Here is a 20860-nt window from a genome sequence, read left to right as displayed (position 1 = left end):
TCTGTATAGTGTTCACATGGAGCCCAGCTTTGGCAGGACCCCCCATGCCCAGCAGTCACAAACTCCCAACCCTTTGACTCTCCTTTAATGCCACGTGAGGATCTCCCTCGCCCAGCTCCCGGGAACGTTTGCCCTACTCAGTCTGTTCCACCTCTAGGAGGCAGCCACGGGCCTCCGCCAGCCCAGAAAACAAAAGACAAAGGGGAAGGACAGTCACTCGTGCACATCCCAGATCTCAGAGAGCAGCGGGGGAAGCTTTTTGTCCTGTAGGCGCAAGGCAAACACTTGCTCTGAGTGGACGCTGCTCAGTGTCCGGAGGCTCACCAGCTTCATTAGCATCCGTGGGAACATCAGTCGGTCCTGGGGGTGGAGGACGAGTACAGACTTTGTCTCTCCCCAGGGAAGGGGGGTGAGGGCAGGGGAGTTATGGGAGAGGCAGGGGTGTCATATTCATTTTCATGGAGCGGGTGGGGGGCACATCAGCCTCGAGGTCGCTGTCAACGGGCCGAGTGTAATTTTAGGACTGTGTAAATGTAACTACTCCTTAACTAGGGGCAAGGAGCTCCATAGTGCTGCCTCGGGGTAGAAACAAGGTGTGGGCCGGATAAAACAAGGTGGAGGGCCGGATTCAGCCGGAAGGCCTCATGTGTGCCACCTGTGGTCTACACGGTGCAAGCAGAGGGGGATTCCTGAAGGGAGAGTCGGTGCGTCAGGGAACGAGCCTGTGTGGAGGGGAAGGGGTTCCGAGGGCAGACTCACATGAGGGTGGTGGATGGAGACGTAGGCATGCAGGGCCTCCACGTAGGTGTGCTGCAGCCTCTCTACTTGGAGTTGATCCTGCACATTGGGCCGGTCTGTAGTTCACCAACAGAGTTGAGGAGCAAGTCTGGCCAGGGTCAGTTTCATACCCCAAATCACAACCAAACATGGGAATGTGTCCCACCCTACCTCTCCCACCCCAAAGGAACACAGACAGCAAGGGCCTCCACCCGCTCTGCGGAGCCTGTGCTATTGGGCCTGTGCTATTGAGCCCTCCTTAGTTCGGGTCTCTTGCTCATTTTCCCTTTTGCCCCTCCTCCGCACCTGCAGAAAAGATGCTGATGGCAATGAGCAAAGCAAACTCGGCATCATTGAGTTGCAGCTCATTCATGGCTCTGGAGAACTCGAAGATGGGGTTGATGAACTCCACCTGTAGTCCTGGGGAGGAAGAAGGGAGGCTGGGTATGTGGCAGGAGTGGCAGGAACTTCCTTCTCTCCTTCAGCTCCACAACTTAGAGAGCGGCTATGCTAGGAACTCAGTGAGAAGTCTCTAGGGCTCTGTTCTGTTACTGTGGGCAATTTTTTAAAATTCTCTAGGCCTCATCTGTTAAATGGGAATCGTATCTGAAGTTATAAGACTGTTATAATAGCTAAATGATAAAGCATTCAGCACTATGCCTGGAACATAGGAGGTGCTGAATTAAATGACAATAATCATTCTGTTATTCTTATTAAAATTATCTGTTATTCTTGAGGGCCCCATTACTAGAAATAGAGGCAACTCATTTTTGTTTAAAAAAACTTTTTCGCAGGCAATTGGCCTTACTTATTTGAACACTGGAGATACATTTCATGTTTCATATCCTGGGGGCACTTAACAATGTGGTTGAAGGTGTGGATTGTTTTGCCAGACTGCCTGGTTTTGGGTCCCGGCTCTACCATTTACTAGGCTGTGTGACCTTGGGTAAATTATTTAACCTCTCTGAGCCTTGGTGTTCCCATCTGTAAAGTGGAGATAATAGCACCTATCTCATACTAGTCCCTAGAATAAATAATGTGTGGCACATACGGTAACTCCTCTATAAGTGTTTGTTAAATAAATAATACAAAATTTAAAAATAGAACCACTCTCCTTGATGAGGAGACTGATGTCCAACAAAGCACAACCTGAAGTCAGGATCTCCAAACAACACTTGTCCCACACACATTGTCAAAGCCGCCCACCCCAGGCCCTGCACTAGGCTTTCTCAGATTTCTTCTAGCGAACATCTGCTAACTTTTCCATTCGAGGTTTCTTGATTACTCACTTCCTGTGCTTTCACCCTGACATTTATCAAGCGTGTGTTGATTCATTTAATGGACAAGCCCCATTTTATAAAGCATTTGTTGGTGAGGTTTTTGAGCCTTGAATTGTGCTGAATAGCCTGCATATACAGAAGGGACGAGGAGGTTCTCAAGTTGGGTGGTGTACCAGACGGGGTCTGGCACTGCTCTGCTAAGTGAGCACCGGCAAGGCCATCAGCCCATGTCCTCGGTCACGTAGGGGGAAGGACAGCGGAGCGGAGAGCGCCCCTGTCCCTTCTCCCCGAGACCTCACTGACACAAGGACAAGTGAAAGGCAAAGATGATATCAAACTGCTTACGGAAATGAATCTATAAATAGGCCCAGGTGCAGCGGACCCAAGCCTGCAAGTGCTGAAGGAACACACACAAGAGAGTGGGAAGGGTTCGGACAGGAGGACGTTATGAAGGAGAAGGACTGGGATAATAACCACTTGAGGGAAGATGGTTTGGTAGAGAGAGGGGGCAGGGCTGGGCTTTTAAGGATGGAAACAGTCATTAACTTGCCCTTATTAGGCACCTGTACATTCTGGCAGCGCACAGAAGGCAAAAGGTGCCAAAGCAGTCCCGCCGTGCCCCACGGTAATGGGAGGCCTTCCAGAAGTTCACTGGGCAGCCTGTGTTGGCCAGTGAGAGGCACCTGAGCTGGCCTGAGTCACCAGACAGCAGAGAAGGCTCTGTGAGCTCTGCCCTGGAAAGCGGGACCCCAAGAGTGGAGTCATCAGCCATGTTTTACAGACCCACTCCCTCAGTGGTTAGGCTACTCAGCCCCCTGTGGAGGGAGCCTCTCAGTTCCAGTCCCTCCAACGCCCCCCCACCTTCCAGTCTGTCCTAACGCCGCTCCCATGACACAAACATTACCAGCAACTGAATGTGAGGACGCCAGCGCTGCTGAGCCTGCAAGCAAGCATCGGCTGGAGAGTGGCCATGGGAACAAATTCCTGGAGAAAATACTCCAAGTACAGGACAGGGAGAGAAGCCGCCCCACCTAGGCATCTCTGCTGTGTATCAGCGGCAGGCCCACGGCTCTTCGGGAAGAGCAGGTGAAGAATGGGGGGTTAGTCCACGTGATCCTTGAAGAGCGTGTCTGAGAAAGATTCGCTCGCTATTGACTTAGTGTAATTGCTTGGTGAGGTTGTTTTCGAGCTATTTTTCCTAGCTGCGAAATCTTTTCTTCAAGCTAGCATTTGCAGAAGCATGATCTATAACGTGGATTTAAGTGGAGCTTCTTGTCTGGCTCCATTTAAAGTGAGAGTGCAGGACATTCCCGTGACTCCTTGTTTCTTCTCTAAGGTGAGACTTCTACGGAACCCCTCCCTCAGGTTCCCAGGAACACAGTTTGAGAACCACTGGACTGAGGCGACAGAAGACAGGAGCAACGTTCCAACTTTCTGTCTTGGAGAACCAGGTGAAGCCTTCCCTTTACAGCCACCCAAACCTTGGGCCGGTGGCTCTGGAGGCCCCAGGACAAAAAGTGCCCATCCGTCCAATCCAGTCCCTTTGTGACCTCCGTTCTCACCTGCTTTGGCAAAGTCTTCCCGGTTATAACTGAAATCCTTGAGGAAGGTGATGCTCTCGCTCCCAGGGTTATACCTCCGCGACGTCTCCAGAAGCATCACCTGAACACAAGCAGCAGACCTCAGACAGGGACGTGGTAGGCTGGTCTCGGCCTAGGGCGCCTTCGAAGGAAGGTCCCTGCTGCCCAGGGGGTCCGGCTCCCCAGCTGGCCGTCTGGAGGCCCTTCCCAAAGACAACCCTGCTCTGGCGCTCCCTTCACCCCTCAGCCCTGCCAGCCACCTCGATCGCAGAGGTCTTCAGCAGGGCGATCTGGTCCTCCCGGCTGAGCTGCAGGAAGCCGGGCAGCTGTTTGGCAAAGTCAACGATCTCCTGCACGGACACGATGGCCAGCTCGGTGAAGTGGGCGAAGCGCTGCTGCCGCGCCTCCCTGCTCTGGGGGTCTGGCGCCATGGGCCAAGGCTGCTCGGAAGGGCAAGCGGGGGAGAAACAAGCCACTCTGAGCCAGACCTCCAGAGGCCACCGGGCAGTCTGGGCACAGCTACCTCTCCCCAGCTCCCTCGGGTACCGTGACTCGAAGCCGGTCGGAGAAGGAGCGCCTGTGACACTGTTGCTGGGCAGCCACCAGCTTCTCAATCATGCCCCGTTGCTCTGGGCTGAGCTGGGGCAGGACTTGGGGAGGTGAGCATGCCCTTGGGGGCATGGACGTGGCCTGAACCTGTTCCTCCTCTTGCCGCTTCAGTTTCTTCAGTCGGATCTGTTCTTCCGACAGGACACCTAAGGACGGGCCAGACGTGAGGAGGGAAGAGGAAGGGGTGGCAGGAAGCAAGGATGGGCCCGGGGGGTAGTTTGAGGCTCCAGAAAAGCAGAGATCACTGGGTAAGAGCAGAGGGTTTAATCCACGTTTAGGGACCATGTAGGAAGGTCTGGTAGACTCGGTGGCCAGTCTGCCCTCACACCCTGGCGCCCGCTCGCCCCCTCTTTCCCATCAGCCCCTTCCCGGCTCCTGTCCTCAGGCACTCACACTCCTCTCGCATGCCAGCCTGGCGGCATTTGCGAAGGCGACACTCCTGGCACTTGCGACGCATGTAGGTGTCCATGGGGCAGTGGCCCCCGCTGTGGCAGATGTACTGCGCCCCTTTGATGACACTGCGGCGGAAGAATCCCTTGCAGCCCTCACAGCTCAGCACGTTGTAGTGGAAGCCAGAGGCCTTGTCCCCGCACACACTGCACAGCTCATTCCCCAGCATTTTGGGGGCTGGCCCCTTTTTCCGCTTCTGTGGACGGAGCTCTGGGTACAGGGAAGTGCGTTAATGTTCTTTTCCAAGAAACAAGCTTGGTGCCCAGCTGGCCACCGCCCTGAGCACTCAGGGACCTTCACGCCTTTTCAACATGCAGTCCAGCCTCTCTATTATAAGAAAGTAGCTCTTGTAGGCCAAGTGCTATTTATTGTGTCCCAGGTACTGTCTCAGTCCTTTCTATGTACTAACCCTGACAGCGGCCTTAAGTGATAGCTACTCTTATCATTTCTGCTTTATGAATAAGGAAACAGAGGCTTAGAAAAGCCAAAGCTCACACTCAGATTACTCAGGTCTAGCCGACCCCAAAGCCTTGGTAATGAAACATGATTTTTTACGGTAAAGAGCCCCGAAAGCCCTGACCTGGTAGCTTAGTTGGTTAAAGCATCATCCCAATATGCCAAGGCCGCAGGCTCAATTCTCGGTCAGGACACATACAAGAATCAACCAATGAATGCATCAATAAGTGGAACAACAAATAGGTCTTTCTCCCCCCTGCCCCCTTCTTCTCTTTCTAAAATCCATTTAAAAAAAAAAGAACCCAAGATACTCCTTCTAGATCCAGGGAGCCCCTACCTCCCCCAAGTCCGGCAGCTCCTCACCTGTCGACTCTGGAGGGGCCTCCACTGCGGGGAGCAGGGCTGTGGGCTTGGCTGTGTCCAGCCCCACCCCCAAAGTGCCCCCGGCTGATTGGGGCATGCTGGCTTCCTCGCTGAGGATGCAGTTGCTGCCTCTCAGCGCCTGGCTGCTTGCATCCTGTGCATCTGGTTTCCACAGCTCCACTGCAGAGTCTGAGCCCAGAAAGAGGCAGAAGGCGGGTCTCGGGTCTTCCCCCTCCACTTCCCCGGGGGTCCTGGCTGGGAAACTGTAAACTTATCTCCACCCATAGAGGGCAGCAAAACACCAGCTCAGGCCTTAGGACCCTGGAGTTTGTATGGACTCTAGGGCTAGTGGCTTGTTAATTCCTTGCATCTCAACGCCTTAAATGAGAATGTTAACCTTTGCCCCTTGGGGGGCTGACATACATCTGTTTCAGAGATCAGACAGAACTCTTCAGAGCCAGAGCTGCGTAAGCACTGGAAACGCCAACCCTCCCCAGCAGCAGGCCCAGATTGAGAAGGACCGGCAGGTGCCCACAAGGGCCGAACACCAGAGCCAGGGCAGAGGTAGTCTGGGCAGGAGGAGGCAAGGATGGCTCTAGACCACTCTCCAGGGGAGGGCGGAAGGAAGGCAGTGAAGGAGGCTAATGACTGTGGGTGGGGAGGAGCCGGGGTCCCGACTGAGGGGACAGGGCTGGAGTAGAGAAGCTTACCAGGAGGAACATCAGGCGCAGGGGCCTCCAGCCACAAGGACATCTCTTCCCAGAGCCCTGGACATTCCCAAGGGCCTGTCCTGCAGGAACAGCACAGGTTATACTGGTCCAGAAGTGGGCTCCTTCCTTCTCAGCACTCAGGTGTCCACTAACATTTACTTGAGATATATAGAGATATAGATATAGATATAGATATAGATAATCAGTCTATGCTGAGACTTCACATGCCTTCCTCACAGCACCCCAGTGGAGTCAGGACTATTCTGTTGCCCATTTTACAGATGAGAAAACTGACTTTCAAAGAGATTAAGTAAACTGCCTTTGGCTACACCGTTAGGCAGCGGCAGGGCCAAGATTCCAACTCTGGTCTCTCTGAGCTGTCGGCCGCGATGACACATTTTTCCAGAGGGCCCTCCTCCGGGCCGTCAGGGGACATGTGGGCACCTCTGCCCTGGTTCTGTCAGAGCTCCTTCCGCCGCACCCCAGCACTGGGCACAGCCGAGGTTGGGCAGGGCCAGGACATGGCACCGAGGCTCGCTCCACCCAGTGACATGTGCTGCCTGTTAGGTAGCCGCATTCCTGCCCCTTCCCAGGATCCCCGCACAAACCCGGGGCCTCTGAGAGTTGCCCCAGTCCACTTACAGGCCCTCCTCCCTCACAGCCCCTCGGGCGTTATCCTCCAACCTAAATAGGGTCCTGTCACTGCCCAGGCTTCCATCACCACCACCTTCCCTCACTTCTCCCCAGAGAGACCCTTTCTAAGGTCCACAGGACACCCGCACCCCACGCCAACCCCATGCACCACACACACACACACACACACACACACACACACAGCGCCCCAGGCCAGTGCTGAGGAGCAGACCCACCGAATGCCCAGGCCACCAGGCTTCCCTGCTGGGGCAGTGTCTGGAGCCCCCTTGCTGAGAGAGGAGGGCGGTGCAGTCCCTGTCCAGAGGCCTCGGAGGTGGCGGGGAAGCCGGAGCTCAGCGAGACAGGGGCCGGAGCCCCAGGCAAGTAATATGGGGAAAGGCTGAGGGGAGGGACTGCGCAGGGGTCGGGTCACTGCTCCTTCCTGCCAGGCAGACCGGGAGTCAGCTGGAGCCGGCAGACTGGAGCCCCGGCCTCCTCACCCCCCCCCCCCCCCCCCCCCCCCCGCCCACTGGGCAGCTTCCCCACCATGCTGACTCCTCCCCAACCAGCCACCCCCTCAGCCCAGCACCGTCCCTGCCCCCCTACCCCAACCACAGCAGTCGCATTTCCCCGCAGACCAGCCCAGTTCCATGTCTCCCCTTCCTCTCCTCACCCAGGCTGCTCTTACAGAAGGACTGCTTCCCGGGCACCCCCACCCCAATCCCAGCAGCCTCCAGAGTTGGTGTTCCCTCCCCTCCATAGACATTTCGTGGAGCAAAGGTCCCAGCACGGCCTGGAATTGCAACACGGAGCCCCAGCCTGCTTTCCCAGCCTCCCTCCTCCTCCCTGGCCTCTGGGAAGGGGCCAAGAAGCTCTCTCCACCAGCCCCAGGCCTCAGCCAAGCTGCAGAACTCCAGGGTGGAGAGAGGCAGGTGCTGGGCCTTCCTGGGAGTCTCTGAATGAGGTACCCTGTGAGGGGTACTGACAGGGGAGGGGGCCAGGAGAGAGAGGAGCAATGGCAGGCCTGGGATGGGGGAGGTAGAGGTGGCAGGCGACCTAGGTGCCAGCCCAGGGTGGACCTAGGAAGGTATGCAAGTTCCCTCATCTAGGGAACAGTTCCATGTGAAGTGATGACAGGCTCTGTCCAGCAACTACTGAGACTATAGCTGCAGCCTCCCTGCCCTACTGCCTGGAATGTGGGATCCAGCCTGAAGGTAGACACCACATTTTATTGCTGTCACCTCCCCAGTAGCCCGTGGACCAGGGTCTGGCACAGAGTGGGAACTGTGTTCCTGCTGTTCTTTACATGAGTAAGTAAACAAGAAAAATAGCATGATCCCCTTCTATCCTACACTTGTTAGCTCTGGTCAATTTCACTTCCACATGTTAATTTCATTTTGGGGCTCTGGGCTCAGATGTTGGGTTCAAATTCTGGCCTTGCCTCTGCCTCTTATTAGCTGTGTGATCTTGATTAAACAAGTTACTCAACATCCCTAAGCCTCTGTTCCCCTATCTTTAAAACCAGGATACTAACAATGGTTTCTGCCACCTAAGGCAGGGGTGTCAAATTCATTTTCACCAGGGGCCACATCAGCCTCGTGGTTGCCTTCAAAGGGCCGAATGTAATTTCAACTCCTCAACAGTTAAGGAGTAGTTACATTTATACGGTCCTAAAGTTATTTCAGCCCTTTAAAGGCAACCTTGAGGCTGATGAGGCCCCTGGTGACGATGAGTTTGACCCCTCTGCCCTAAGGTTATCATGAGAATGAAGCAATATGTCACCACAGCACGAAGTGAGGCACACAGTGAGTGGTCAGGAGATGGCAGCATCTATTACATCTGCAACCCTCTCGGCTGCGGGACTTCCCATCACCTTGACTCTGCAGCAGGGTGTTCACCTCGCAGAGCTTGTCCCCATCCCCAGACTCCACACTGTCCCGTTGGGTCCTCACGGCAGTCCCAGGAAGCAGGGTGGATGACACGCACTCCACTTGACAGAGAACACTAAGCTCAGGGGAGAGGCTTCTCGAAGACCACACACAGTGGCTGAGCTGAGGTCAGAATCCAGATGTCCGCACTCCAGTGCCTGTACTCTTCCTCCCTCCGGGGTCAGAGTGCAAGACAGTCTTGTCTTACTGTCTCTCAGGTCTGCTGGGCCGGAGCCGGGGGGCTGCAGTGGGAGAGGTGGAGAGCTCTGGGGATGCTTTGGTGCAGATGTGGGAGGTGAGGAGCTGAGGTTATTGCTGTCTGTTCACCCCCTGCCCCACTCGCAGCTTCCTGCTCGCAGGCTCTTCCTGTTTTGCTGCGAACTTCAGTTCCCACGGGCCCCACATTAAAGCAGAGGACAGGGGGCCAGGGCAGGCAGCCAGAGGGACCAGGGAAACAGTGGACAGCTGGGGGCGGGGCGCGGGGGGGGTACTGGATGGAAGAAGAACAGGGAAAGCAGAAATAGAACAGGAGCTTGGTGAAAGATGGGAGGAAGCACAGGGTGGGGCAAGGGAAGCGGGCGGGGGTGGGGGAGTAGAGGCGTGAAGCGAGAGCAGGCTGCACGGTGTTGCAAAATCTGCCCATGTCCCCATTTTCACATCTCAGAAAGCCCCTCCAACACCCCCACCTCTACACTTCTGTCTCCAGCTTTTGCTCTCGTTCCCTCTCATCACAAGGTCACCCCTCACAAGGGCCCCGCCCTGGTCTGGGCATCTCTGAGTCAGGAGCACAAGGCTCTCCATGCCTTTTGCACGCGTCCCCTCTGATTTTCACAGGGCCCCAGCTGTCCTGGGAGAGTGGAAACCAGGACTCCAGCTCCCAGGAAACTGAAGCTGTTCTGTCTTGGCACCCACATTGTCCACCCAGCTCCCTCCTCTGCCTTTCCCCCTCCCAGCAGCTCCGGCAGAGGAACATAGTCAGAGAGGTCACAGAAACACCTGCTTGCAAGGACCTCGGGGCGGAACACTGGTCTGGGGCCTGATGCCTTATCTTCTGGGAGCTGGGAAAAGCCTCTCTCTTCCACTCCCGACCCTCGGCTCCCTAGTCTCCCTGGGGCCCAGGACCACACAGAAGCCCTGTCTGGAGCCTTCTGACCCAGGTCAAAGCCACTTGCTGAACATGTATAGTTCAGGGCACCATCTCCCACGCTGGGGAGAGAGCCTCAGCCTAAACTCAAGGAGTAAACACTGCCAGTGTTGCACTTGACAGAGTGCCCTTATTCAGTTTACAGGGGTTCAGGAGCCCCCTGTAACTGGGGGAAGACCAACACCTGTTGGCAATATCTGCACAGAGTTTCCAGTGGCTGACCACTGGGCTTTTTCTTCCCCAAGCCAGGGCACGTAGTCAGGTGATCATCAGCTGGAACCACACGTCCCGCTTTGCCAGCCCCATGCCCACAGCGGACGTTAGGTGCGAGGCCTCCCAGTCCCATGGGGCCTTTCCTATGTCTCCATGGCTCCTAGAGGAGGGACCATGCCTGGGAACACCTTCAGCAATCTTCGAAGTCACATTTCTGACCCCCAGAACCTCCGAAGGCTTCTCACTGCAAAAGGGGGACTTTGAAGCAAAAATAAAAGCATTCACCAGCCCACGATCCTACGTGCTATGGGATAACTTCCCTGAGAGCGTTCCAACTCCTGTGACGCTGGCCACCAAGTGCAGTTCACAGGGATGGACTAGGGCAGCTGCTTCTCGCTCTCCTGCAGGTCCCTCAAATGACTCCAGCCTAACCTCCCAATTACAAGATAGGTTAGAATCCAGGAATTCCTGCTTCCCAGACTGATGATACGGAAGACAGATAACACTTAGGCCTTACTACATGTATTATTTGTCCTCAGATATAGCCTAGGAGATAGTTACTAGCAAGGGGGTCAGTATCAGATTTGGATACAGGTGTGGCTGACTCAAAAACTCTAATTCAGACAAACAAACAAACAAAAACCCCTCCTCACTCTGTCACACAATTTCCAGGCGGGGAAAATGAAGGTTTACTTCTGCCAGCACGGGCAAGAGCAGGCCTCATGTTCAGAGATTCTGACTAATGTCTGGGATGGCCTATGTATCTATCTATCAACATGTCTTTTGTTTTTTCCATCTGTAGTTAGGAACCAAGGTGTGGGGACCACAGAATCCTCTGGTACCAAATATGCAGAAGTTGGGGGTCCAGAAACCAGGGCTCAGTGATTGGCTCTACTGTGTACTTGTTGTGTGACCCTCACTCTTCCTGGATTTGTTTCTCACTATAAAAACTGTGTCTGTTCCATCAGCCCCTCCTAACTCGGGATGCATGCAGGCACGAAGGATATACACATACGCAAGCAAGTGAGAAGAAAAGCAAAAGATGAATGGGAGGGATTCCCCTCCTACTTGCCAAAAGTCAGTGAGCCCAAGATTTACATTCTGAAATCACGATGGTCTGGCTAGTTTGCAAGGAGGATAGAGGCATATTCAAACACTCAAAAACTCTAATACACAGATTCTCACCAGTTAGCGGTGCCCATTCAACCTCACCCATGTGAAAAGGTTTCCTTTGTTATGAATGAATCTCTTTATTGAAGGTATTTTGGGACCATGAAATACAGTTTAGCAATGTAGTTTGAGCAGCCTGCAAGAAACATTCTACTATAGACTACTTAACTGGAAATCAGGAAACTTGAGTTTTCGTTCATTCTCCTAAACTATGTGAACTGTTGGATCACGAATTTAAAGAGGCAGATTTATGAAGCCTATGGGTGGTCCTCGTGAGCCATTTGGGATTATATGTCTACGAAATTCCGCTTGTGGACATTTTTCTGGGGAGAGGACTAAAATTTCACCTGACTCATAAAGGAACTTGTGACTAAATAAGAAGGTTAAGAACTACCTGGTAGACTACTTAGCTCTCAGGACTTCAGCTCTTATTTTCTATTCACTATTCCCCAACAAGTCTGGAAGCAAAGTTTAGATCCTGAGGTGTATATAAATAATTGAATCTGGGGTCCTAAGGCAAGATACAATACCCTTCTACCATATACAATAGTTCTGATCAGGTTTTATTTCTGTGATGACCTGAGGTGGTTTGCTCCTAGTAGGCAGATTGAATAAAAGCATCCCAAGGTCCTATGATCTGGCTTCCTAAGGTCGTGAGTCACTCCAACCTCAATCACAAAGCCTTGAGACTAAATTGGCTGCATCTGGACCCTTCGGGCCAATGCCAGGGGCCTCTGATTCTGTGAAAACCCCACCTATTCCCATTTCTTCCTGTATACCTTCCCACTGGTCCGAAACGCCTCCCTTAGGGATTCACTGCCTTGGATTTGCGAACTCTGAACATCCTGTGCAACCCAACTCCTTCGGGAAGTGCCACCACATTCTGATTCTAATGAACTAAAACGGACTGGTGGGAGGGCAGGGAAACGACTGCACAGGGAAGTGAGAAGGCTCCTGAGCTTTGCTCAGAACACGAGCAGTACGGCAGACTGGCCAACCTCAAGGACACAGGGAGTCCAAAGGGTTGTTTACACGCTGTGCGCTGCACCCCAAACAAGACCTCTTCTGGGGCAGAGAACCAGGGCCAAGGTTCAAATTCCAACTGAAGGCAGGAGTGTGTCGAAGGGGCGCCCTATACCGCCCCTCGCCCCAATTATGCACCCGCTCTGGCTCTACGGTCAGGCCCAGCAGCAGCTCCCCCACCGGGGGCGCTCACTCTTCCGGACACTATCCGGCCCAGGGCTACGCCACCTTGGCACGGGGTATCGCCGGCCGAAGCAAACCCGAGCTCAGGGCTCTCTTTACCCAGACAAGGTCTCCAAGCCCTTTCTGCCGCGCGAGGTCACGCTACATTCCCACGCTCCTCCGCCACAGCCAGATCGCAAGTCCCCTACAAGTACTCTCTTCTAGGTTCCTCCTTCTCAAAGCATTCCAACCTTCCTTTAGCAAGATGGCGGCGATTGCACTTCCGGCGTGTGTCCTTAAGGGTGTGTCCGAGCGGCTGCTGTAGGTGCCGCTCAACGGGTTCCACCCTCTTTGCAGCCGAGACTATAACGGTGATGGCGGGCGGACAGTTTGGCTGGATCTGGGCGGCTCTTCTCCAGCTCCTTCTTGGCGTAAACCTGATGCCTCCTACCGAGGCCCGGACTCTGCGCTTCGTTACCTTGGTAATGATAGGTGGGGTCGCCAAAGGGCTCTCACCAGAGCTGGAAGCACACAGAATTGCTGGTGGAGGGAGGGGGCGGGGCTTGTGCTGGGTTCGGGGATCTGGAGGAGAGGCTGGTTTAGGAGGAGACGACTGGCCTGCGGGTTTGGGTTCGCAGGGTTGGGAGCCCCGGGGGTATTGGCTGGGGAGTAAGGTGTAAGGAGTTCTCTATCGCGGTGGGGGGGTTGGGTGAGTCTGCCCTGGGACAGAGTTGTGATAGAATGGTTAAGAGACCCACCCTGACAGAAGTCTTTGGTGAGCTTTTTTCCAGTCACTCCACCATCTGCCTTGCTTTTGTCTCTTTTCTTTTCCCATCTGAAGTTTTGGCTTTGCCTGTAATCTCCCAGGTCATTGCTTAGCCAAGTTAGACTCTCTGGAACCTAGAAGAAGTTACTGGCTTCCGAATTGGGGTCTTTGCAATGGGTAGAGTTAAGGCTTCCCAGGAGTGAGGCTTTCCTCCCCAACATGGGGCAGAGGTGGTCTCTGTGTCCCCATCAAGGAGACCCTTCTGACGCTTAGGCAAACTATTTTCTTTCTTTAGCTGTACCGACATGGAGACCGGTCACCAGTGAAGACATATCCCAAGGACCCCTATCAGGAAGATGAATGGCCCCAGGGGTTTGGTCAGCTAACCACGGTGGGTCAGAAGGCAGCTCTTCCTCAGTATAAGCTTCAAAATGAGTGACCTGTAGAGCAGGCAATGGAACTTGGGGCCCCAGCAAACTACCGTGTCCATTGTGGGTGCTGACTTTGACCAGATTTCTTAACCTTTCTTTTCTCTATGCCCAAGACAATGCCATGTGCAACTGGCTACTTAATAAATGACTTCTGGGATCCCATTAATGCACTCCTACTTCCAGTTATGGGTAAACTCGGAAAGCAACAGTGCCTAAGCCCTGTGGGGCTTGCAAGCCATCCCTAACCCTTGGGTTTGCCCACAGGAGGGGATGCTACAGCACTGGGAGCTGGGCCAGGCCCTGCGGCAGCACTACAGTGACTTTCTCAGCACCTCTTACCACCCGCAAGAGGTAAGGTTGGGAACTCAAGATGCAAGGGGAACAGAATCAGCTGTCCTCACCCTCTGTCCTCAGGGAGTCTAAAGCTGGGCACTCTGGCCTCCCTCCGTGCACTTTTGGTTATAGCTACAGAATAGGACATCTAAAGGCTGTCTAAGAAGGACGCCCTAGAAGCTGAGTTGCGCCTGCTTGGCTGGGAAGAGGCAAAACTTATCAAGCATCCAAGCTTGAACTTAAGGAAGGATCTGGCAGAGTAGTTTCTGGCTCTGTGAAATAACTCAGGCTTTCCGGTTAAGACACTTATTGAATACCTACTATGGGCCAAGTGTTATGCTAGCACTTTGCACATAATGCTGCACCACACAGATATGATCTCTGTCTTTGTGGAGCTTAGAATATCGTGGAGATGACAGTTTAGCCACACAGGACCAAGAGGTGAAGGGAACAGGAAGAGAGGGCATGTCAGGGAAGACTGGCAAATGTTTCAGCTCTTTGAGGCCCTCTCCCCACCCCACAGATGGGGATAGCTCTTTCCAGGTTACCACTCTCAGCCACAGCTGTCTCAGCAGTCTCTAGATGTTCTTATTGTTCCACTGAGGGCCAGCTGTGTCCTGATCTTGCCCTTCCCCACAGCTTTCTCCTCCTCCTTCCTCCTTCCACAAGCAATGGTCTCTGTTCTTTATCTTATTTCTTCTCCTTGGTCTCCAAGCCAGTTTATGAAAGGGAGTGTGAATGGAGATAGTTTCTGCCTACAAGGATCCTGACCTAGAGAGACAGGCGTTATAAAACTAGACCAACAGAGGGAACACAGAGCCTTACTGTGTCAGCCCAAAGACTGGAAGGGGCATCTGAACTACAGCCATTCCCACAGGAGCCATTCTCCGAGTGGTGACCCCTGGCTCCCCAGCTGAGTGTTTGGGCCTTTGCTGGGAAGAGGGACAGGGAAGGCCAGAGAGGGAGCAAACGCCAGATGCACGGTGAGATTACAATTTGCTGGGCAGACATCAAGAACAGGTTCTTCCCCTAGGGCCTCACAGAGGAGCCAAAGCTCCCCACCCCACCCCCACAAGGGAGACTTGTGTTGTCATCACTGCAGGTTTATGTGCGAAGCACTGACTTCGACCGTACTCTCATGAGTGCTGAGGCCAACCTGGCAGGACTCTTCCCTCCCAGCGGGATACAGCGTTTCAACCCAAACATCTCTTGGCAGCCTATTCCTGTCCACACTGTGCCCATCGCCGAGGACAGGGTGAGACTGGCCAGCCCTTCCCTGAAGGTGGTAGAGAGGGACAGCTCTGGCCATGGGCCTGCTGATCACTGACTCCCTCTCTGGCTCTGCTTCTGCCTTTTGGTCTGCAGCTGCTGAAGTTCCCATTGGGCCCATGTCCCCGTTACGAGCAGCTGCAGAACGAGACCCGGCAGACACCTGAGTATAAGAATGAGACTATTCAGAATGCAGTGAGTGGGGCTGAGGTGGCGGTCATCACGCTGCCGTTTATACCGGGGCAGGACTGATCCCCTAACCCCTTTTTCATAGCAATTTCTGGATATGGTGGCCAACGAGACAGGGCTCACGGACCTGACACTGGAGAACATCTGGAACGTCTATGACACACTCTTCTGTGAGGTGAGCCCACTTAGGAGCGCGACCACTGTCCTCTTGCACTCTCCAGGCCCAGGCGACCACAGTGCCTGGTGACCACTGCCCCTGGGGAGGTCCGGGCAAGCCACGCCACCTGCTTCTTGTGCAACAAGGGAACTTCCCTCAAGGGTGGAAAAGAACCCCAGAGTGGGAAATCGTTTATTAGTTGTCAGCAGTTCTTGCCCCTCCCCACCCAGAGCTCGGGTGGTGTCCGACTCCATTCTGCTGAGTCACGCTTTTTGTGCTCGAGCCTCCTTTCCCGTGCCCTGCAGCCTCGACGCTGTCCGCCACGTCTCCTGGTTTCAGTCCCTCTGCCTCTCCTCTCCCTCCCCTCACACACACAGGCACCTTCTCACAGGGGAAGAGAGACGCCCCTGGAGAGGCTCCGGCCTAGGCCAGGGGAGCTAACCTGCCCGCTGCGATACACAGAAAACACACGGGCTGGTCCTGCCACCTTGGGCCTCACCCCAAGTCATGCAGCGTCTGAGCCAGCTGAAGGAGTTCAGCTTCCGCTTCCTCTTCGGGATCTACGGGCAGGAAGAGAAGGCCCGGCTTCAGGGGGGTGAGTGGCAAGAAGAGCAGCATGTCACTCCCTTCCTGCAGCATTAAAAATCTGCTCCTGGGGGCTTCTCACACACTTACTTCTCCATCTAAATGTTCTCTGCTCTTTCAGAACCCCTTAGACCACCTCCCCCAGTCTTCCCATTAATCACCAAAGTCTTCGTAATCTGCCAGATGCTTAGCATGTCTGTCACTGTGAATGACCACAACTGGGTTCGCATGCTGCTTGTCTGCCGTTCCGTTCTTACGTTTCACTCCTGTCAGAAGACCCTTCTCCCTTAAGCGAATACCGACCTCCAGAGACCCACTGGGGACCACTGTGAAAGAAGGCCGCCAGCCACGGACGGGCCAGTTCCCTGCGTCGAGGGCTGAAGGGAGTGCAGTGGTTGGACCTTCCTGACATCCCAGCGGTTTTCAGAACCTGCAGTGACAGGGCTCCCTCGGCCTGGAGCCACCGTCTCGTGTGTCCTGAAGCAGTCTTAAGTTTATATTTGTTCCAGGTTGGAGGAATTCTTCGAACAGGGGCAGAGCCTTGTAGCTCATTTATGAAAGGGCTGGTTTCTATGCCTGCCTTGAAATAGAGAGAGCTTGTTTTATCCTTCTTCCCTCCGAAAACCTGACCGTTGTCAGAGCAGATTCCCAAGCACCTAGAGAGTTCTCTGTGTTGGTGGTCAGAGCCAGGACTGGCAGAGGGCGAGGGGACCACAGGGAGATCTGGTCGGAAGACAGTGACGGTCGCAGCCCCTGACACTGGGGACTTTTCTCCTTCAGGAGTCCTGCTGGCTCAGATCCGGAAGAACCTGACACTGATGGCCACCTCCGCCCACCTCCCCAAGCTGCTGGTTTACTCCACGGTAAGCTCCCACAGTCGCCAGCGCGCCCGCATCAGATGAGGAGCCGGATTTCTTCTCTATTCGGTGCCTGGGGGGTGCAGGGCAGCAGTGCTAATGGGGAACCCCTCTGCCTTACAGCATGATACCACCCTGGTTGCTCTGCAAATGGCACTGTACGTCTACAGTGGCAAACAAATCCCCTATGCCGCCTGCCACGTATTCGAACTGTACCAGGAAGATAATGGGTGAGTGGGGCCACCAGTCAGCACTCTGGAGGGGCCCTTGCATGGTGGCTGTGGGCAGCCTAAGGACTCCGGGACAGGCCTGGTGAGCAGCATCCGTCTTATCTCCCATCAACCCTCAGAAACTTCTCAGTGGAGATGTACTTTTGGAACGAGAGTGACAAGGCCCCCTGGCCACTGAGCCTGCCTGGCTGCCCTCACCGCTGCCCACTGCAGGACTTCCTTCGCCTCACAGAGCCCGTTGTGCCCAAGGACTGGCAGCAGGAGTGCCAGCTGGCGAGCGGTCCTGCAGACACAGGTGAGCCGCTGCCTGCCTCTGCGCTAGTCACATTCCCAGAACAACTTGCAATTCATACCCATGAGTCTTGAGAGAGCTGCCACGCTCCCAGCCATCTTACTGCATTTCCCTAGACAGCTTACTTCTGCACCCTGAGACCATGTTTCATCTTCTCCCTGATCATGCCCAGCTGATGCCCTCACTTCTCGTACCACTGGGAAAACAAACAGTCGGGAGAGAGCGCTCCCATTTCCCCACCACCGCATCTTCTGGCTTACGGCTTCTGTGCTGGGACAAGCTACTGCTGAAGCCCCGCCCCCTCCACTTATACTCAGGGCCATCTGTTCCCACCCCCACAAGGGCCTCCGATGCCTCAGTGTTCCCTTTCTCCTGGATCGGGCCCATCTCAAAAGCCCGACAAAGACCTCTCGGACCCCCATCCTTGCCCAGCTACCACTCCGCTTCTCTGTTCCCTGTTAGAGCTCGGTCCTTCCCGGTTGCCTGGACTCTGGTTTCACTTCCTCACTCCATTCTCTCAGGGGCACACTGGGCAGTCTTGTGTCACCTTTCACTCCATTAACTTTTGTTAAGGCCCAGTGACCTCCTCTTACCCAAGCCAGTGACCAGTTCTTAGTCAGCTTCTCTCACCTCTCAGCAGCGTGACCTAGCTGGCCACTCCTTCCTTAAACGCTTGCTTGGGTTTGGTTCTTCCCTTGACTTATAGGCCCCTTCCTTACTGGCTTCCTCCCACGACACAGTGGGCAGCCCAGGGCTCCTCTTGGCCCTTGTCTCATCGGTGCCAGCTCCCTAAGTGACCACCTCCAACCTCTCCATGCTCAGTTCTGTCTTCTTAGGACTCGCAGATTCATGACCTTGTGTTTGAGCTGGACTAACATACTCAGCCGGCTGCAGACTTCAGGTCTCTACGGGGATGTGACAGCTCAAAGCTGGTGTCTGAAAGCAGACGCTCTTCCCGCTGAAATCTGTGCTGCCTCCAGGCTTCCCCGTCTTAGTAAACACCGCATTGGTCACCTAGCTGCATAATATAATCCCCCACAACCAATCCACTAGGAGCCTAGCATCTCCACTTTTGAAATACATGCTTTTACCTTGAACAGTATTCACTTGCTGTCTGATCTCTCTTTGCTCATTGCGTTTACTTCTAAAATGCAGTACCAGCCTGTAAGGTCTACTTGGATTCGGCTCCGGCTGTCTATAGGAGAGAGAGGGCCAGCTATTCTCCGTGTGGGCAGACCAAGCACTCTTGCGACTGGTAGCTGTGTCTTTTGGAGCTAAAGGTTTTCTCATTTGGGGGAAGGCAGCATGACTCTGTGGCTAGAAACCTGGGTAGTATAACTTTGTTAGTTGCTAACAGTACAGATGCTGTGTCAAACCTTGTTTTTTGTTTGTTTGTTTAATCCTCACCTGAGGATATGTTTATTGATTTTAGAGTGAGAGAAAGGGAGAGAGAGAAAGCAGAGAGAGACATCGGTTGCCTTCCCATTTGTGCCCCAACCAGGGATTGAACCCACAGCCTTTTGTTGTACAGGACAATGCTCCAACCAACTGAGCCCCCTGGCCTGGGCCAGATCTTGTTTTGACTCCTGCCTGGCCTCTTGTCATCATTTAGCAGGTTGTTTCACCTTTCAGAACCTTCATTTTATCAATTATAATAAAAAGCCTACCTTTAAAAAGATGATCTTGCTCTTTAGTCCAGTCTACCATCATCTCTTGCCTGAACTACTGATAAGCTTCCTAATGTTCTGATTCTCTTCCTGTCCCTACCAGTGTCTCAGTACAGCAGAGTTAATTCCTTAAAAAAGTAAATAGGTTCACATTACTCTCCTCAGAGTCTTCCAGTGACTTCCCATCACATTTGGAATAAAATCCAAGTTCATTACCACTTGGCCTGGTCCTCCACTCTCATCTCCTACTCGCCCCTCACTTTCTCGTGATACTTTCTCGATGATCCTAGAACACGCCGAGCTGTTCCCACAGCAGGGCCTGTTGCGCTTGCTTGCTGTCTCCTGTCTGCCCCCACCACGGGACTCTCTCCTCTCAGATCTTCGTCTCACTGACTCCAGGTCTCGGTTCAAATTCTCCTCGGTGACGCCTTCCCTGACTGACCTACCTCTCCATCCTTTCCCCCTTCCCTTGCTTTGTTTCAAGGAGTTTGTCACTAACTGTGAATATCTCCATGGTAAGAACAGCCCCTGGGATATGGTAGACAGTCGAGTATTTGTTGAAGGAATGCTGACATGCCCTTTCTCTCCCTGTCCCCCTGCCCAGAGGTGATCGTGGCCTTGGCTGTATGTGGCTCCATCCTCTTCCTACTCATAGTGCTGCTACTCACCGTCCTCTTCCGGATGCAGGCCCAGCCTCCTGGCTACCGCCACATTGCCGATGGGGAGGACCACGCCTGACAGCCACTCAGCCCCCTTCCCTCTGCCTCCTAGGGGAGGTGGGCTTGGCCCTCATTCTTGACTGTTGCTGCTCCCCAGCCCACGGACAGGAGACCCCGGGTTGGGCCTCCCTCTGATTATCCCAACCTAGATGAAGAAGTGGGACTCGGCTTGGCCCGTGGCAGCCGTCCCTCGGTGTCCATGTGCCCAATGTTTACGACGTACTGTGTTGGATACTGGCTGTCTCCAAACAGGATTTGCCTCCTCCATGCTCCCTAAGGACCTGATGTAGACAAGCGGTCAAGTTTCACCTGGGACCTGGGATAAAAAAACTGAAGGAGTTGGTGCTTGATCCGCCTTGCCCGCCTCCCCAGTCAAGACCTGCTCTCTCTCTTCCAGCCCAGAGTCTTTGGCAAATGGCTCAGAAGGCACAGTCTTCCCTTGGTGCCAAGTTTACTGAGAAAAACTACCTAACTTTGGGGGCACAAACACTGGCCACCAGGGAACCAGATCACCCAGCAGCCAGCCAGTCAAGTTTCCCTTTGTCCGTCTGCAGCCACCATTAGCGCCAGACATGCTGCCTGAGGCACCTCGCCACCCCTGTAGCTGGAGCGGGCTGGGAGGGAGGCGGGGGAGGTGGGCGGAGAGTGAACTGCAGCAGTCGTGAACCTGCTGCCCCCTCGGCTGGGCTGGGGGCCCCAGGGACATGAGGGAAGTGCAGTCTGTAGAGTGGACGACTGCTGACTGTGGCCCACAGACTGAGGAAAATGAAAGTTTTGGACTCTTGGTGCCGTTTCTGTGCCTTTTCTTCAACGTGGGAGACCCAGGAGCGCTCTGACCAGGTCCGTGCTGGAAGACCCATCCACTCA

At 54.2% G+C, this 20860-nt stretch overlaps 2 protein-coding genes across 5 annotated transcripts; one reads left to right on the top strand and one right to left on the bottom strand.

Annotated features, from left to right (window-relative positions):
• Positions 1 to 63: 63 nt before the first annotated feature.
• NR1H3 (nuclear receptor subfamily 1 group H member 3) lies at positions 64 to 7549 on the bottom strand. 4 transcript variants are annotated; one of them, XM_036029378.1, is made up of 11 exons: positions 7465 to 7481; positions 7095 to 7210; positions 6226 to 6305; positions 5516 to 5704; positions 4640 to 4906; positions 4184 to 4392; positions 3898 to 4077; positions 3620 to 3719; positions 1084 to 1197; positions 760 to 854; positions 214 to 360 (listed from the first exon to the last, which is right to left on the bottom strand). In XM_036029378.1, exons 3-11 carry the CDS (start codon positions 6266 to 6268, stop codon positions 214 to 216), a joined length of 1344 nt encoding a protein of 447 aa, XP_035885271.1. In that variant the 5' UTR covers positions 6269 to 6305; positions 7095 to 7210; positions 7465 to 7481. The 4 variants fall into 4 exon arrangements, with proteins under 4 accessions (XP_035885269.1, XP_035885271.1, XP_028371628.2 ...); XM_036029377.1 differs by lacking the exon at positions 7465 to 7481 and adding an exon at positions 7532 to 7549 and having other exon boundaries at positions 231 to 360; positions 760 to 837; XM_036029376.1 differs by lacking the exon at positions 7465 to 7481 and having other exon boundaries at positions 64 to 360.
• Positions 7550 to 12860: 5311 nt separating this feature from the next.
• Positions 12861 to 20777, top strand: ACP2 (acid phosphatase 2, lysosomal). Its single transcript, XM_028516099.2, has 11 exons — positions 12861 to 12980; positions 13560 to 13655; positions 13960 to 14046; positions 15131 to 15283; positions 15394 to 15492; positions 15572 to 15661; positions 16106 to 16238; positions 17009 to 17091; positions 17209 to 17315; positions 17435 to 17610; positions 19879 to 20777. Exons 1-11 carry the CDS (start codon positions 12873 to 12875, stop codon positions 20010 to 20012), a joined length of 1266 nt encoding a protein of 421 aa, XP_028371900.1. The 5' UTR covers positions 12861 to 12872; the 3' UTR covers positions 20013 to 20777.
• The last annotated feature ends 83 nt before the right edge of the window (positions 20778 to 20860 follow it).

This window comes from Phyllostomus discolor, chromosome 6, assembly GCF_004126475.2.
Source record: "Phyllostomus discolor isolate MPI-MPIP mPhyDis1 chromosome 6, mPhyDis1.pri.v3, whole genome shotgun sequence".
Lineage (NCBI taxonomy): Eukaryota > Metazoa > Chordata > Mammalia > Chiroptera > Phyllostomidae > Phyllostomus > Phyllostomus discolor.
The sequence above is the reverse complement of the archived record's forward strand: the minus strand, read 5'-3'. Positions and strand labels throughout refer to the sequence as shown.